The 18,205-nt window shown below is 40.2% G+C and overlaps 1 protein-coding gene across 1 annotated transcript in view; it reads left to right on the top strand.

Annotated features, from left to right (window-relative positions):
* OTOG (otogelin) overlaps window positions 1–18,205 on the top strand; it is a 169,766-nt gene that overhangs the window by 17,188 nt on the left and 134,373 nt on the right. The window contains exons 4-12 of the mRNA XM_065592102.1: window positions 5,082–5,174; window positions 5,569–5,723; window positions 7,406–7,524; window positions 7,963–8,168; window positions 9,601–9,731; window positions 11,550–11,656; window positions 12,638–12,747; window positions 13,322–13,447; window positions 14,656–14,764. Of these exons, the coding sequence (XP_065448174.1) occupies window positions 5,082–5,174; window positions 5,569–5,723; window positions 7,406–7,524; window positions 7,963–8,168; window positions 9,601–9,731; window positions 11,550–11,656; window positions 12,638–12,747; window positions 13,322–13,447; window positions 14,656–14,764 (1,156 nt within the window). The remainder of the gene's footprint in view (window positions 1–5,081; window positions 5,175–5,568; window positions 5,724–7,405; window positions 7,525–7,962; window positions 8,169–9,600; window positions 9,732–11,549; window positions 11,657–12,637; window positions 12,748–13,321; window positions 13,448–14,655; window positions 14,765–18,205) is intronic.

The raw sequence follows: 18,205 nt of genomic DNA, 5'->3' as shown, positions 1-18,205 counted from the left end.
CATCCTACTTCAGAGACCCATTAGTTGGTTTATGCACCACTTAAGTTCTCCAAAAAGGGTATGTGGTACAAAAGCCTTGTACAGGTGTAACCCACAAACATTCTGGGTGTGGTGTGCTGTCCTATCTAGTGGCATGGAGACCACATAGAGAGAGAGAAAGATAAAATGAGTCTGCTCTACAGCCTTAGCTAACAGGCAGTTGGCTTTTAGCTCATGCAGTGGAGGCTCATGCACTAAGCTCCAGAGGTCCCAGATTCGATCCCGCCCGCTGGCGACCAGGTTATGTCGGTGTTTCACAGGTCCTATGCACAGAGGTGAATTTTCACATGGAGAGATTGAGGAAGGCAGCTGTAGAGTGCAAAAGGGATTAATTATGCCATTATCTAAATCATTCTTGATTTATGTGTATTTTCAATAATCTGGGTTGTATTTTCCAGTGCCAAATTGTTCTTTGCTAAAATGTTCACAGGATAATTCCTCTTGTGCAGGGGGATTGTCCACTATGGTAAAGCTAGCAGAGGAGGTGTAGTTACTACCTATGATTGATGCTCACCCTATCCCCAGGGTAAGGGGGAGAAAGATGTAAGCGGGGGGCAGGAGGGGGCTCCACTACAGCTGATCTTCTGCTATTGTAAACTCTTTATGGAGTTTCCACCAGGGAAATTAGATTAGGCCACCTGCTGCTCTAAGTTTGGCAGGGGCTGGGCATCCAAGGTTCAGTGAGTCACAAGCAGCTTCCGGTGCCTGCCACGGTCCACAACAGCTGATCATACGCAATGGAGAACCGGGGCCTCTGTCTTTGTTTGAAACATATGTCATGATAATGAGCAAACAATTTACCCACTGCATTCGTCCTGCCAGTGATGCTTGCAGCCTGGCAAGTATTTTCAGTGGTCTTTACTCACTCCTAATGGGCGAAGTGTTGGAAAATGGTGAAAAAGCTCATGTTTTCGGGTGGGGGAATCATCCTCGGACAGGATGAAAGATTAAAAAATGGGAGGTTTTCAGGAAAAAAATCCGTATGGGGAGAACCATAATGGAATTTTTTGGCTTCTCCCAGGAAGGCTCTTGTCAATTTCACAGGTAAAATTGACAAGAGCCTTTCAGCCCAGCTGTTCATACTCCGCAAGCAATTCCAAGGAGCTGGAGCAGAAGAAAAAGAAGAGCAACCAAGTTCTCTGGCTTTGGAACAAAGTGGGGAGGCTGAGCACTCAGCCTCGGCAGCCTTCTTTTTTGTCAATTTGACTAGAAAAAAGTGAGCTTGACGGGGCAAGTTACGGGGAGATGTAAGATAATTCTGACCCAGCAGCCAGATGTTCATTTGCAAACAGTTTTAATGCAGGTTATATATCTAGGCAAGCTGGTGACCCATAACTACCCCTTTTTCCAAATGATTGTTAACTTTGCCGCTTGATTAAAGTGGAAGACCGACCATTAATGTAGGCTGGAGTGCAGCACAATACACAGCCTGTAGAGCTTGCCTTCCACCCCGCAAAAAGCTCTGCCAGTGCCTCTCAACTCTGACTGGTCACATCCCAGTGTTCCAGTCATGCTGAACTCTGTGGCCTGTTGAGTGGTACCTTTGTGACAAGGGCAGCTGTATTGTGCAGAAGCAGCATCCCAGGAAATTATTTTAACCAGGGCTTGAATCCAGCTATCCAGAAATGGGAGACTAGGGAGCTGACCCATTGTTCTGCCTTGCCACTTAATATACGTCTCAAATAAATTTGTAATTGAAATAGTTCCATGTAAGTGTGTGTGTGTGTGTGTGTGTGTGTGTGTGTGTGTGTGTATATATATATATATATACACACACATTTCAAATCTCAAAAATGTTTGCAGGACAGAAATTCCATTTTCCAACCAGATCTAGACACAAGAGACAGTGATTAAGAGGGTTTATATACACACCCTCTTAATCACTGTCTCTTGTGTCTAGATCTGGTTGGAAAATGGAATTTCTGTCCTGCAAACATTTTTGAGATTTGAAATCTGTATTTGTCCCAGTTTGGAACAAAAAGTCAAAATCTTGATTTTTTTTTTTTAATGGAATTAAATATTTCACTTTGGAAATGTCAAAGTGTTGCATTCAGATATTTTTGAAACAATATAAATCTATTTATATTATATAAATATAACATATTTATTATATTAAAATTAATTCCCCAGATGAGAACTTCTAGATAAGGTGACATTTACCTTACATACATGTAGGCTGAAATGTCAGAGTCCCCTTTATGAAAGTCACTGTGCCTAATATGGAAAAAGCACAGCTTCTTTCTGTAGACTAATTCTGAAGATATTGTGGAAGCACTTGCAGTTGAATGTGAAAATAATAGCCTAAATTAGCCTCCTAAATATAGATTTAGGTGTCTAATTAGCAAAAGTGCTGAGTATCTAGCAGCACCCATCGAAGTCAATTATAGTTAATGGGAGTTGCTAGGTCCTCAGCAGGTTTTGCATATCAGACCACTTACTTAGGTTACCAAGTGTGGATCTAGGCACCTATTTTTAAAAATCTTGGACAAAAAGTTTCTCCTGTGCTGAGAAATCTTATAGGTGCCAGCATAGGTGCAATTTTAAGCAAAGGGACTAATTCTTAAGAAGATAAAATCTTACGAAACAGAAGAAATTTGAAGTGTGAGCATTTTATAGTGAAACCTGTACCGTGATCAATAAACCAACTCCATGCAGTTTTAAAAGGTAGGATTCAGACTGGTTATGCTCTCATAGGACAATCCCTGTACAGTCATAGTTCAATTTATCTCACATTTATCCCATTATTTAAAAGGGTTATTCATGGAAATTATAGTGGGTGATGCACAGTTACCTGGCCGGTGTCTGCATTTAAAGGCAGTAGTGTGTGCAAATGGGTGCCCATGCAAAACTTCTGGGTGTCATTTTTGAGGCCCATTTGAAAATCAGATCAAACTCCAATTGGAGTTTTAAAATGAATATGGACATTATAGTCTGTTTTCATTAAACTTGAAATTTTTTAATTTCTCTTTGCTCTTGAAGCTGCAGTTACTTTTGGCTGGATCACTCTCACAGGATACCTTTCAATGCTTAGCTTTACTTCAGATTATTTTTTATTAGTGGAATTAAAGTTTTTAGAAGGAAGAACTGTATGGCTCATTTTATCTATAATGAAGTTCTCCAGTGCTGGCATAACAAACTGGGCACTTGCTATAGCAGGTGTTTGTATAAAATTGGTAATGAAAAATATCAATAAAATGAACTATCTGAGGACAGGAAATGAGGCAGGAAAATAGCATTTGAAATTAAGTTTACTGGTAAATTACTCTTGCTGAAGTCTTTAGCTTGCTATCTTACTAAAGACAGTCACAGTGAAGTAATAGGAATGCATCCTTTGAATGTTCCTTTCCTGGCTTGTCAAAACGTTTTGATTTGTGATCTTAAAATTAGTCTACAGGAAATAGAATTCAGCCATTCTAGTAAAATCGTTCAGAATGGTCTTCGTGTTTTTTTGTATTTATGTGCAGGGAATGCCAATATTTGGAAGAAAACATAATGCATGGGAGATGACTTTGCATCATAAAACATGGGTGCAAATCCTTGAAGCCTCACTCATGGGCCCAAGCCCATTGAAACCAATCACAGTACTTGCATGTAGGTTTTCAGGGTTCAAACTTTAAATAACATAGTCGTCCCTTTCAAAAGCTGAAGTGAATCAGGACACTCCATGATTTCACTGTACACACTATTGATTGTGATTTGACATTTCAAACATTAATATTCCCTAGAAGTAGAAGAAAACAGTACCTGTTTCCAGTGAAACCTTGACCTTATATTGTGTTTCTGTACACGACTTGTGAGTTATAGTTATGGTTTGTTTTTCAAGAATTGTGTGAGCAAAAATATGCTTCTATCTAAAGACTGAAGTATTTTTAGAGAAAAATAAGTAAAACAAAAAAAGGCCAAATCCAAACGCTGTACCTACCTGAGGTTACTTCTTTCAAAGTTCAACTTGCCTGGTTAGCTCCAGTCTTTAAATGATAATGATGCATTTATTTTCATACAACAGATATGTTCTCAAGCTTTTCTTCTCTGGATATTATAAACTATATTTCTACTTTGTATACTTGTGGAGATAAAATTGACAGATTTGTAATTGGAGTTATGTACGGTTACTAAAAGTCAGTGATTTTCCAAGTAAGCTCAAACTTTAAAGGATAAAGATGGGCAAAATAGGCAAACCCATCAAAATGCCCATGCAGATATTTTGGCCCCCCAATGTTGCATTTCAAGGTGCTAATTTGGTAGTTAAATGCATATTTCTGCTTGTCATACATCATACGTTGTACTTTGAAAATTTGTCCCAAAAGATTCTGATAGAGATCCGCTCTGGATAAACCAAAATTGTCATTACAAATCAAAATGTTTCTGCTTTCTATACTGTAGGTTCATTGTACTTTATGAATAGAAATATTTTACGTTGAAAAGTTAGAGAGTATCTAGGGAAACAAAAGCGTCAATCTCTGCTGATTCAGGTCCATATTTGTAAGATTGATTTGTGACTGGTACCCTTACAAGTTATCAGAAGGAATGGGAATTACTAGTGGCCTAGCAGTTAGAAATGTCTGGACTCCATGGCTAACAGGTTTGAATTTTGGCAGGGCTGACTTAGCTTTTCATCCATTTTAGTGTTCGGGGTCTTTTAGATACTAAGGTATCCTGCCATCCCTGTGTTGACTCCCAGATACTCCAGTGATAGATGGGTTACGGGTGCCTTAAGATGCCATAGCCTTTTTTATCAGAATATAGAACTTCCCTGGTGAATTTGGCATGCCTCAATTGTAGTGTATTGCGCTGGTCATTTGGCTGCAGTCCTTCATGCCATATGTGTCTGCATTCCAATAGTGAAGTCATTCCTGTATGAATACTGTTTGTGAGGCTCTTTGGGATCCTTCAGGTTGAAAGATGTCAGCCCATTCAGTCTTCAGATGCACAGCTAATACCCATTGACTCACATGCAAGTTACATTCAATGGCAGAAGTGGGCCTTGTTAATGTAAATTATTATCACACTTAGTTTTTAATAAGCCTTGTTTCTTCACTTAGATGCAGTCATGTGTTTTAATGGAGGTGAATGTGTGCACAGAGAGTTTTGTGACTGCAGTCGATTTAATGCAAGTGGATCAAGATGCCAGACAGGTGTGTAGAAAAATAAATTCTCTATTATAATGCAATCTGTCCAGGGATGGGTTAAGAGTATACAGGCCCCACAGCCACATGGACATCCTTCCTTTGCCAAAAGACATCAAAGCTCATCGTCACTCCCTGCTCTGGGGACAGCCAGTACACTAGCAGAGCTGGAGTTGCAAAACTCCAAGCCACTACTTGCTATCCTGCTGGCGTTGAGTTATGCTGAGACATACCCGAAGAGTTGGAAGTGTTCGTTTGTATCTCCTCCGCCCTGAGTGTTGCAGGTATCCTGCAGTGGGACTGCAATCCCAAGCACAAATGCATTGTGTTTCTTAAACTTTCCTGTTCAATCAAAAAATAAAAGGTTAATGCTTTTCAAATTGCTCTCCTTTTGTCTGTCTAGTGCACAACACAGGTGCTGAAAGGGATAACATATGCCGAACGTGGGGCCAATACCATTTTGAAACCTTTGATGGACTCTACTATTATTTCTCTGGGAAATCCACATATGTACTTGTGAGACAGAATGAAATAGATGAACAGAGTTTCTCTATACAGGTGGGAGACTGCATTTTTAAGTCAGTTTCATACGATCACAGGCATACAAATAACTTGTGAGTTTAAAGTGGAACAATGATCTGTAGACAAGTTACAAGGGTTATCAATGGTATTACATATATAGGCATGATCAGGTGAGGTGCTGAGCACCAGAAGTGGATGCAGTACCCAATTCAATGGGGGCACTATACTAAACTCTTCTGGGACATGTTATTGAGTTATAGTCAAGAGGGGCACCAACCACCTGCAGCAGCACCCTCTGCCCTATCACCACAATCCTAATCCCAATCAAGCCCAGTGTGGAAGGATGGGAGGTGAGGAAACTGGATAGTGAGCACCCTGCACTCATCCCATAGTGGCAATTTCTGTCCTGTGGGGCTGAGCCTGGATCCCCACTCTGGTGCATGAGCTTGCAATGCCACTCAGGTTTGGCACCCGTGGTTTCATGATTTCTGTGGGTGCAATTGAACATATGAACCACAGCTAAAGTGCCTGGTCATAATTCCACTCACTCATATTTGGCCCAGCTCAGTGAGTTCCCACAACTTCCAGTTTCAGTACTCAGCACCTCTTGGGATTAGGCCATGTAATACCAGATAATTGAACTCATTTTAAATTCTACAATATATATGTATTAGAGTTTCTGTAGTGCCTGTCATTGCAGTATGTAAGCAGCATAGTTTCATAACAATGAAATGCATTTTTTTTAAATATCAAAAATTTTGAATATTAACTCATCTTTAATGGCAATAGAGCTACTACTGATAATATAGAAGAAGCGGAGACATTATTGACGATCTTTCAAAAATAGTTCCATCAAATACATAATTTCTAACATAGTCTCATAATTTATATCAGATGCATTATTTTTATTTATTAAAAATTTAACTAGTCTCTCCACACATTATTTCAGCCATCTAATCCCCTGCCCTTTGCTGAGTAACCTCACCAGCTTCCCACTGCACTGCCCAGCAAGTTCAAACTTCTTGTCCTTGCACGCAGCACCCTACTTCATTCTGCTTTTTCCTGCATCTTTGATTGGTCTCCCTTATTCTTCTCCCTGCCCTTTATGCTCTGCCAATGATGCCAACCTTTGATCTCCTTCCCCCACAGGCATGTCACTGCTGTGTACTTCTTTTTCTGTGTTAGTGTATTGCCATTGTTTCCAATGGCTAAACTCTAGGGAACGCAGTAACTTGCATTGCATCATTTTGTCAACTGCAACTCATATAGTCACCAGTTCCTGTTAGTAGCATTGCATCTTAAATAGAATTTGCTTTGTACACTGCAAAATTGGGAGGATATGATCAGGCTCAGAGTCTGGAGAGAAGATGATGGCCAAATTAGACTGGGTCTACCCCTAAATCTTAGACTGAAAAATTTCACACCCTATGCAACGTAGTTAGATGTAGCTATAGATGCAGCTAGGTTGATGGAAAAACTCTTTCCATCTCCATAGCAAGCGTCTACACTACAGCGGCATAGCTATACTGCTGCATATCACAATTGTTGGCAGTCTTGGAGAAACCCAGGACTGAAGCCTTGGTGACCAAACTATCCTGTTGCCCCTTGAGATCATTGCTAAAAGTCATGATTGGGACAGAACGTATTAGTTGGGCAGCATAGGGAATGTTGAGAAAGTTATTAAAATGTAACTTCTCCCCAATAATATCATTTGGCAGGTTAATAATGATCCAGAATGCAAATCGTCACCCTATTCCTGCAAAAGGTCTGTTAGCCTATTTTTTTCTGGAGATGAAGAAATAAAGTTGAGCAGTGAGGTCATCTACAAAGGATTTGGGTAATTACATTCACATTTATTGTGGTATGTTTTGTTTTTACATTGAATCAATTCTCATGACATTGTTTACATCAGTGTACATATAAGCAGCATCACTTATTGGCAGCTAAAAGGCAAATATGCCATCCATATTGATGGTAACATTTCTACAGTTCACAAAGTAGTGCACTAGGAGAATGATATTTAAACTATGTTGTGGTATTAGAGGATAAAATTTCTGCATTCATGTTTGGAGCTGGATGTGAATCTGATATAACTCTGTTGGCCTCAATTGAGTTACTCCAGATTTACATCAGTATTACTCAAAGCACAGTTTCCCTCAAGTTTATAGGGAAGTCATTAAATCACTGAGTAATAATTCCTTTACATGGAGATCTTTTTCATTTAAAAATATAAAAATTCTTTGCTCTTTTGTCTTTAATTATGCTTGCTTCACAGAGTTCAGTTACCTCATGCTATAGGAAATGTACACATCCAAAAACTAGCTGGATACATCCTAGTTAGACATCGGTATGCATTCACTCTGGCTTGGGATGGTACATCTGCAGTTTATATAAAGTTGACACCAGACTACTTGGGCAAAACACATGGGTTATGTGGAAACAACAATGCTATCCTGCAGGATGAGCTTGAGACTAGTTATGGTGAGTATTTTTACATATTTGTTATGATGTTAATATAGGTTTGCTTCAGTTCACTTTCATTTTCCTGGTCAAAAATTAATTCCTCCAGTGTAGTTTTTATGGTAATCTTAATTGTGTTTAAAAGTAGATCTGTATTTGAAATTAAAATAAGATATTGTAACCCTTCTGTCAGGTGTTATCTGTAAGGATATCTGGGTTCAATATGGGCTCCAGGGTTATGGTTAGGAATCCCTTTCAAAATAAACTAAACATTTGGCTCAGCACCCAGCTAGAACTGTACTTATACTTTGGGTTCTAGGAACCTAAAAAGTAGATAGGTTTTTTACACTTGACAGTGTTCCCTCCTCTCTCTCTAAGTGCACAAGGAGTCTCTGGCAACCTGAAAATACCACTACTATTTTGGGAGGATAAGTCAATATATAATTAAACTTTAACGTGTAATTAAAGAAAACCACCAAAAATTCAAGCAATGTGTCATTTCATTTCAACCAAGATTTTCACTAGTGATTTCAGACCCTCAGTTTCTGGGCACCCAACCTGAGACATGAGAGGGTCCAGATTTTGAGAGGGTGGTTGGTTAGTACTATTTGAAAATCAGGCCTTTTTAAAGTATCTCAAGCTGAGAGCCCCAAATCACTAGTCACTTCTGAAATTCTTGCCCTTAAGCTTTTTGTGTCTCATTTTCTCCAAAAATAAAAATGAAGATACTATTTCTGTACCTTTAAAGTGGGCTTTCAAGTTTAATGGCTTATTGCAGAGTGCAGCCCTTAGCTGCCTTCTCCCAGCTGGCCCTTTAAATTACCCTCACCCAGCTCGATGAAGAATGAATGCTATGCCACAGTCAGTTTCAGCCCTTGCCTCAGGGCACACTTTATTGGGTTAAACCAAAAATGTAGGCAAAAAACATATATAAAATACTTCCTGTGCCGAACATGGGCTATAGTTTCCACAGGTGTTTCCCTCACCTCTCTGACATTCCAAGTCCTTGCCCTGACCCAGGGACTCCTTGTTATTCTCATTCTCCAGGCCACCTTCCTGGGAGTTTCATATAACTGGGTTCTTTCCCTTAATCCATGGTCTTCTGTAGAAGCCTTCCTGCTCCCTGCAGCTCTCACTTTCCAGTGTCATTGTCCTGGGAAACACCAACCAGCTGGGCTATTTCCAGAGTTCCAGGGCCTACCACAGGGCCTCCCTAACCAGCTGAGACTTTGCTGGTCATGATATGGACCTTCAGGCTATCGACCTCACCTTGCAGCCTCAGATGGGAGGCCACTGGTTAGTCACAAGTGGGGCTGACCCAACTCTTAAAGAGACAGTCATCCTTTGACATGGTTGTTAAGATCTGAGGTTCTCGGATGGAAGAGCCTATACAAATGTGGTTATTGTTGTTCTGTGTCAAATTGATGCTTTAATATTTGTGTATATTTCTTAGGAAAATTGACTGAAGACATTGCAGAGTTTGTAGAGAGCTGGAGGGAAAATCGTCCACAGGGCTCACCTGACTGGGATAACTCTTTTAACTATGAGCCACCCTGTTTGACCCAAAGCCAAGACTCTCTACAGGTGTGAATCAAAATTAACAAGAGAAATTAACAATCTGTAATTCTTATAGGGTCTTGGTCAGTGCATCGAGGGAGAATAGAGATGCTGCCCAGTGTGTCCTTTGCTATAGGAATGTTGTGGTGCAGAGCAGGACTCCTACCCACAGGCTGTGAGGAAGGGGGTGAAGAGAGACTGTGAAGCAGGAGCAAACTGCAAATTCCGATTTGCTATTCCTGCTTACTGCTCACTGCAGCCTATCTACTAGCTGGCTAAGGGGCTAGATATGTTTTTTTTCGGGGATATGGTGTGCAATCCAGGCTGGTGTGTTTAAATGTCTGCTTTTCTCAACTCTCAAGTGTTATAGCGAGATTCTGCCTTCCTACTTCTATGGGAGGGGGTGGGGGATAGTACTGGGTTGGGGGACAATTGCTTCTCCTACCATCTTCTTTCCCTCACTTAATACTCAGAGTGCAGGATTTAGTCAAAAACCTTTAGTACCAGGTATGATGTTTATGTTAGTATTCTTTGATTAGTGTCATCTAGTTCCAAGGTGCATATTTTTTCCTGACACTGCCTCAAAGACATAGACTTTGCTTAGTTAGAAAGGGGTTTGGAGTGGTTGATGGATTGGTTCATTCTTGTGCTTTTTTCATCTGCCTTCTCTTTTAAGTTTGTAATGTAGTCCTTGATTTTTCGGCACATTCTGCTGTCTCATCATAAGAAAAGGTGCAGTCTGGAAACCAGGCCAGTGGCTTCCTCTAGATCTGGTGCCAAAACAGCTACTTAAAGAGATTAAAGCACTTCTCTTGCCACTGGGGACCAAAATTTCATCTCTGTAACCAAGGAAGAAAAATTTCGGTGACATTCTTGAGCAATATTTTTTCAAGTTGTATCAGTGAAATGCTGCAAACCAAAGGGCCAATGCTGGAATCCTTCCTTAGGCAAATATCCCTTAAGAAGACAGAAATAAAATGCATCATAAGTGGCAGCAAGAAGGGTTTAGCTATCACTCCTTTTGCCCACCCCAATTCCAATATTTTCCCACTCTACATGATGTGCTTTGGGGAAGCCCCCCAAGATGAAATATTTTGTACTGAAGCCAGTGGCAGATGACTTGAGAGATCACATTTTGGTTGTGATGCATTTTATTGTATATTTTAATTGACCTACATGCTGGGTGTCTGTAATGAGGGGATGCTGGAATTTGCCCACTAGGCTGACAGAACTAGAGTGTATTGACCCTTGGGCATGTTGTGAAGCCTGAAGATATATTTGACAGAGGTTGTCTGGTCCTCTCAATTCAGGGCAGGAGGTGTTTGAAGCCTTTATTGATGACAGGTAAATGTTTAAAGTGTGCAGAAGTTTTTTGTGGTAGTACGTGCACTGAGCTTAGAATGGGCCCTACCAGAACACGAACTACAACTTTGAGAGCATTCAGATTGAGCTCTAACACAGAGTCTAAGGTTCTCATCTTGGTCCATATCCAGTGATTGTACAGACAATAACAGACAGCACTGAGGAGTCAATGTTGTGACAAGCTTAGGATGTTGAGAGAAATTTGTTTGCTGCCCCCTGCCATTTCACCTCAGTTACAGGCAATTCTGGGGGGACCCTGAACTAAGGCCTTGGAACAATTGACACCTCACTCCTTCCTTCTCTAGTCAGCCCTGATGGAGAGCAATATGCTACAGGCAACTGCTTTTAGTTGCTGAGAAGAAACTGTTTCCTAGCCTGAGGTTACTTAATGAGCATGCCACATGTTTTGCTTTTGCACAATATGCTATGCTGCTTATGTTCTTAAGAACACTCCTTTCACAACAGCAATCTCTTTCTTTTTAGAAGGCATATGCTCTGTGTAATACACTACTATGGCCCCCATTTGAACAATGTCATGATTATGTGAGTCCTCTTCCTTTCATGGCTAGTTGCACCAATGACCTCTGCATGTAAGTAAGCATTTTTTGATAATTCAAAAGCTGGTAGATAACACATTTTCTTCTCTACAGAAAATATATCTGACCCTTCAATGCATGTCTTTTCTGCATAACACTTTTTATCTAACAGTTCTTGTGATGTAATAAATGGGCCTGGCTTTATACCCACATACCATCACAGATTCAGTGGAGTTATTCTCAGTTTCTCTGGTTTAAGTGAGAAAAGCCTCAGGCCCAGCAACTTTCAATGAGTTTTAAATTACCCAATTTATCTATCCTTGAGTGTGTATGTATTTTACTGTATATGCTATGCTATAATCAGTATGTTCTATTCTAATGGTGCAGGATTGCTGCATCAACAAACAAATAAAAAAAATCTTCCACAAAACATATGTTAGTCTGACAAACAGAGACAATCAATGATTTTTTAAAAATCTATACTCCTTGAATATTATTCTGTCATCTGGCAACCTGATGCACTGTTTGTCTGAACTGTTCTGACTGTGATTTAAAATGTAAGATTGCTGGGACAAAGACAGCCTTTTGCATCCTGTACCGTGCTGAGCACATTGATGGCACTCTTAATGCTTTCCTCTTGTTCCCTTGAGCTTAATAACTTTTCTGAGAGAATTTCTTCTCTTTGTTAAAAATCAAGAACCTGATTCTAATCTCACTCTCATTACTTTTACATTGCTATAAAAGTCCATTGATTGTAATGGAGTTGTTCTTGATTTATACCAATATAATTAAGATCAGAATCAGGCACCATGTATATTGATAAGTAGTCTCCCAAGCAGGGTAGAATGTTTTATTCATTTAAGAACTTTAGGTTATTTAACCAACACAGTATTTCAAAATGTTATTCCTTATTAATATAAATTCAAATACCAGAAGATACATATTGTTGAAACAATGCAAGACTTAGCAAAATATTTATGAAGTTATATGATTATACGGAGAAAGTAAGGTCATGCCAATTTTTCTTTGTATAAGGTCAGCAGCTGATCATGCAACTTGGTGTCGAGCATTAACTGAATATGCCAGGACCTGTGCTCAAGCAGGAAAACCCCTTCATGGATGGCGGACACACTTTCAGCAATGTGGTATGTTGGCTACTCACATACTTGAAAATATTACCCAATAGCTGAACTTTGATGAGACAGTTCTGCACATCTTTCTTTCTATTGTGGTTCAATGTGCCTTCCAGAGACAACATAGAGCTGACTGCATTTCAGTGCTAGATGAACTTCACTATGTCTAATTTTTGCACATTTAGTCTGTACTTAGGAAATTTCATTATGAAAGGTTCTATATAAATGTAAGACTGTCATAAATTATGAAGCATATGTTTTTTAATAACTTGAAAATGTTTTAAAATAAATCATCCTGTTAGAAACATTGCAGGTATTTTTGAGAAGATTGTGCATCTTATCTATTGTAAACGTGCTGTTTCAGATATTGATTAATACTCCTTTGATTTCTGAAATATAAAATTTGCAAGGACTTAAAAATGTTTTATTCAAGTAGCACTTGGATAAACCTTCGCAATTCAGTACGTCCGATTGGATACGTGAATTTAAAAAAAGTAAAATATATGAAAACAGTGTGAATAGTATTAACTTCCACTGAGGTGGTAGCATAATGCCTTTTCATTTCTCAGCTTGTTTCATTTTTCAGTTATTACCTGTGAAGAACCTTTAATCTACAATGAATGTATCGACTGTTGCCCAGTTTCATGTCAGCAAAAAACACAGTGTATTGACAGTGAACTTCCCTGTGTCGATGGATGCTACTGTCCAGATGGTAACACAGCCTTATTTCTCAAACTTGTTTTATCTATGGCTAAACTTACCCTATGGCTAAATTTGGCCTTCAGATATGTGTGTGAGCCTTGGTGAAACTAATGGGCACCAGGCTGGGGAGGCAAGCTGGGGATCATTCTAGGCACACACTCGCAAGGGGGACTCATCATGGCTGCTGCCTCAACAGGGGGAGTACCGGGGAGGCCCTTCTCCCAGCACTGATTGAGCCTTTCCCACTCTTGCAACCAGTAGCCAGGTGGAACCACCACAGAAGCAACAGAGCTCCACCCCCTGCACAAGAGGCAATGATTTGCTCTGGTGTTGGTTTTGGGGTTAGGCAGTTTCTTCCCTAGTTCTAGTGGCTCTTGCTCATCTCACTGCTAGAGGCGTCTGCAGACTCAGGCAGAAATCATGGCACTGGTTACACTCAAGTTACATTTTCAAGCTGTCTTTTGCAACCATGAAGGCTAGAAACATACATAGTTATGGTTTTTTAAATGAAAGCTGAGATTCTGCTGATGCTGGGAGCTGGGGTCCTAGAAGTGTCCCTATTTGTACAGAGTGTATTTCTTAACTTAGCCTTGTGCACATACGTAAATACAAAATCTTGTCCCTATTCTCCATTTGCTACTGTCAGTTATTGGACATATAACTGTCTGGAAGGGGACGGATCAAACAGAGTAGTGATGTTCCATGAATCTTAAAAGTGGTGCCCCTCAGTAATTCTCTGCTGGTATGTAAGTGTACTCATCTCTATTATCTGCTTAGTTTCCAGTGGGCTATTGTGCTATGGGTTCTAGTACTAAAATAGCTATAATTTAAATTAGTTATTAAAGGAACAAAATACACAGCAAACAGTGAATAAAATGTATGGCCAAAGGCCAAGAGTGTCAAACAATGAGTGCTTGACATTAAGCTCCCAGATCCATAAGGCACTTAAATAAAGCAGTGTGACTTTCAAAGATACTAAACTTTAACCTGCAGCTCCCGGTGATTTCAGTGTATCTCCAACAATAAAGGGATTAAATCTAATATTTAATTAGATATAATTTTTTTCTGCAAGATGGAAGAAACTTCAAGCTATTCTAAAACATTTACTCCATAGGGCCATTAGTTTTATTATTAGAAGTACTAGTTAGGTAGACAAAGCTCCAGCCACCATTAATGAAGCTCATTCACATTTATTTCATGTTGGATTATTCCTTCTAGGTCTAATTTATGAAAATGAATTATGTGTCAAGCCTACAGAATGCCCATGTGATTATCATGGAAATTCCTATAGAACGGGCTCTGTGGTTCATGAGGAGTGCAATAACTGGTTAGTAACTTCCCTTTTTGTACTGCATACTTGATTAATCATTTGATCATGAGACAAAAAGCCCTTTCTTACATCCCCTATTTTTATGAAAATCAGGGCTTTGGAGCTGTGCTCCGGCTCCACTCCAGCTCCAGGCAAAAACCTGCAGCTCCACTGCTCCGGAGCTGCTCCGCGCTCCAGCTCCAGGCTCCACTCCAAAGCCCTGATGAAAATACAATCAATTTGTATATAACATATTTTGTCTGATTATGGAGGGGCAGTGAATGCACTTTTCTTTTCATTTATGAAAGGCAAATCAGAAAAATAAAGCAGATAAATGTTAACAAATTAAATAAACTTAGAAATTTTTACATAATTGTGTCTGATTTTCTGTTGGTGTAAACTGGCACAGCTCTAGGGCTTCAGTGGAGTTGTACTCATTTATACTGGGATAAAATTTAGCTCAAACCCAAATTGAGATAATCTGTGGAAACTCAAGATAAGTATCAGACATCTTGTTTTAGACTCTAAAATAATCTTCTTCTCAGGTATCCTTGTTTAATTTCTGTGGTGTTGTCAACACTTCTTTGAATCTAGAAATTCCCTAGGGACAGGCAGAATCTGAATTTGGATGGTAGATCAAATATTAGGATAGTGAAACTGCTAGGATAATATCAGAAAGAGTCTAATTATAGGGTCAGATGTTAATCTTAGATGGAGAAATTTATATAATTATAGAATCCTTAAAGTTTCACAGACACTTATTCTGGGCTCACCATTCTTTACTGTGATCATGAATTCATTTCGCAGCTGCCCTCTGCATTTACCAATTGCATGACCTGTACTTGGTGATTTATTAATCAGCTACACAAGGCTGGATTTTTCAGAGCTGCTGGGTACCCATGCCTCCAAATGAAGTCAATGAAAGCTCCAGTTGTTCAACTCCCCTAAAATCCCCTATGTTCTCTTCCCTTTGTGTACTCAGGAAGCACAAATGGAGTGGAAACCATGTCTCCTGCAGGGGATTTCTAGGTATGGAGGAGTCCTCCTTGGACACTCATTGAGTATAGTTGGTTCCTTCACCTCTTTCTCCCTACAGCCTCTGGTGCAACTGGTGTGTGTTCTTTGTGGGGAGGGATTATGGCTGGAGCAGGCTGCGCTCTGGTCCTCCCTGTTTAGTGTATAGTCCCTTGGGGACTGTAGCCAGCTGGAACAAGATAAAGCAGCCCCCAGGCTACTTTAACCTGGACTCGGAGCCATAACTGGAGCTATAACTATTTTTGGTTCTCAGTTTTTCATCCTCTCCCCAGCCAAGGCTGTGTAGGGGAGGGGAACCACTCTTCGCTAAATATTCCTTTAGGCTCAGGCAGAGCCAACTCAGCTTCTGTCAGCTCCTCGTCAGGCTCCCACAACCTGGGAGGTAAGTAAGCAATGGAGCAACCCATGGGCCTTGAATCTGGGTCTGTAGGACAGGAGTAGCCATGCTCCAACCCGCCACTTGGTAGCCTGCTGACAACTGCTTACCCAGGACCCATGAACTCCAGTTTGAGGCTCCTCCCCTGAGGTCCTATTGGTGGAATGACAGAGTAGCTGATTGGCCTGCTGGTCCTACTTAAGCCAGCAGCAGGAACAGGAAGCTGTCTGAACAACTGGGATCCACCCTGTTCTGGACTGTGTGCCTTGTGCTTCCTGTTCCCCTGGCTTGACTCCTGGTGTCTGACTTGTGGTTCTGATCTCCAGTTTGTCTCCTGCTTCTGAGCTCCTGGTATCCTGACCCATCTGATACTTGACTTCTGTCTCATGACTGTGGACTCTGTCTCTGACCACTAGGTCTGGCTGCCCACTACCCCACCGTGACGCAACCAGAGCTACTCCCCTTCCCCTGCAATCCAGTAGGCAGCAAGTGGGGGAACTGCTGAACAGCTGCAGCAGGGAAGGGACAGGAGCTGCTCATGAAGTTCCGGCTCATAATGGAGCTGCTTCTGGGATGCAGGGGAAGGAGTGGAAGTCAGCTGAGGAGGCAGTGTCCCCTAGCTCCTTCCTGTAGTGACAAAGCTGATTCAAATGTTTCATTTAAATAATTGCAAAGCCTGGCTTGGGGAATGCATTTTCAGTTTATAATCAAGACCATATTTTAACGTTGTGAAACTTGAGGGCCACAATTTAGAGCTTCAAGAGTCACAGATTGGACACCAATAAAATAGATCATTCTGTGGTGTTGAGCGCAAAAATATGAGACTGCATTTTAATAAGGCTGATTAGAGAAGCTTGTTTCTGCTGTTCTGGATGCTCTGGTATGGCCGGATTTCATGGGTCCTATGGGAATTACATCTGACACACTTTGAAAGCAACAACACTAAATCAAACCATTGTCTTTTTATGTGTGCTGTAGTCTGGAAGGTGGAAGAGTCTTAAAGACATGTCTGATGAGCAGACAATGCAAAGTGGTGATGTATAATGAGATCTGTGCTCAGGGATCTCTTCCTTCCTTCATTCTTGTAGAGATGTAGATGTTTGAGATATGAGCCACACCACTCTTATAGTTACAGTACACCCTGAATATGCTTTTCCACAAAGAAGCGTTAAGTAGACTGCATATCTTACCTTCAAGGCCAAAAGGAAGATGTTCTTTCTTTGACAAGATCAAATTGTTCTGCTGAGCAGGATAGATACAGGTTTCATTTCAATAAAATGAAAAATTGAACAGCTTTCTATTCTTTTTATAAACCTCTGCTACAGAAAATAGACATCTTCAGTCTTTGCCTTAACATTGATTCCCCCTTATTGCTTAGTGTTATTACAGATTGCTGTCCTTAAAAATGTTGTTAGAACTTCTATTTCAATAGTACTTAAATGTGTTTGGTCATATTCTTGCATACCATAGGCCTTGCAAAGTGACTCCCTTCCCCCCCTCCCCCGCTTCTTCATGAGTTAAAAACGGGACGGTTCTGAACTGTAATAATAAAAATGCTATTCTGATGTGGGCACTTCATAACTGCACCAACTACTGTTTTCTGTACTGAAAAAAATTTCTAAGAGAGAGATCAGTGATGCTGGATACACCGCGCACCATGATAGCAATAGCACTTCAGATGCAAGGCTTCCTATTTTATGAAGAGTGGAAGGCATGTTGCAGAACAAACAAGTATTTGATACTTTCCATTTTTTCTTCAGACTCATTACATATTCAGAAAAGTCTAACCGTATAAATATTTAAGGGGTTCTGATGCTGCAGAGAAACATCTTGTGAGTGAGTCTGAACAAAAATCTTAGAAAGTGAGACTTCCCTAAAACTCAGCCCTCTACAATACAGTCCTTTTATTAACAGAATTGTTCCATGTTGTTTTTTCTTTTACTAAGGAGAGGTGATCAAGTTCAGATTAAAAAAAAAAAAGGAATTGACCTGAACTTCTGTATCAAGCACATCCAACAGGTTCAAATAAAGTTTGGATAAACATCCAG

This window comes from Chrysemys picta, chromosome 4 (genome assembly GCF_011386835.1).
Source record: "Chrysemys picta bellii isolate R12L10 chromosome 4, ASM1138683v2, whole genome shotgun sequence".
NCBI lineage: Eukaryota > Metazoa > Chordata > Testudines > Emydidae > Chrysemys > Chrysemys picta.
The sequence above is the reverse complement of the archived record's forward strand: the minus strand, read 5'-3'. Positions and strand labels throughout refer to the sequence as shown.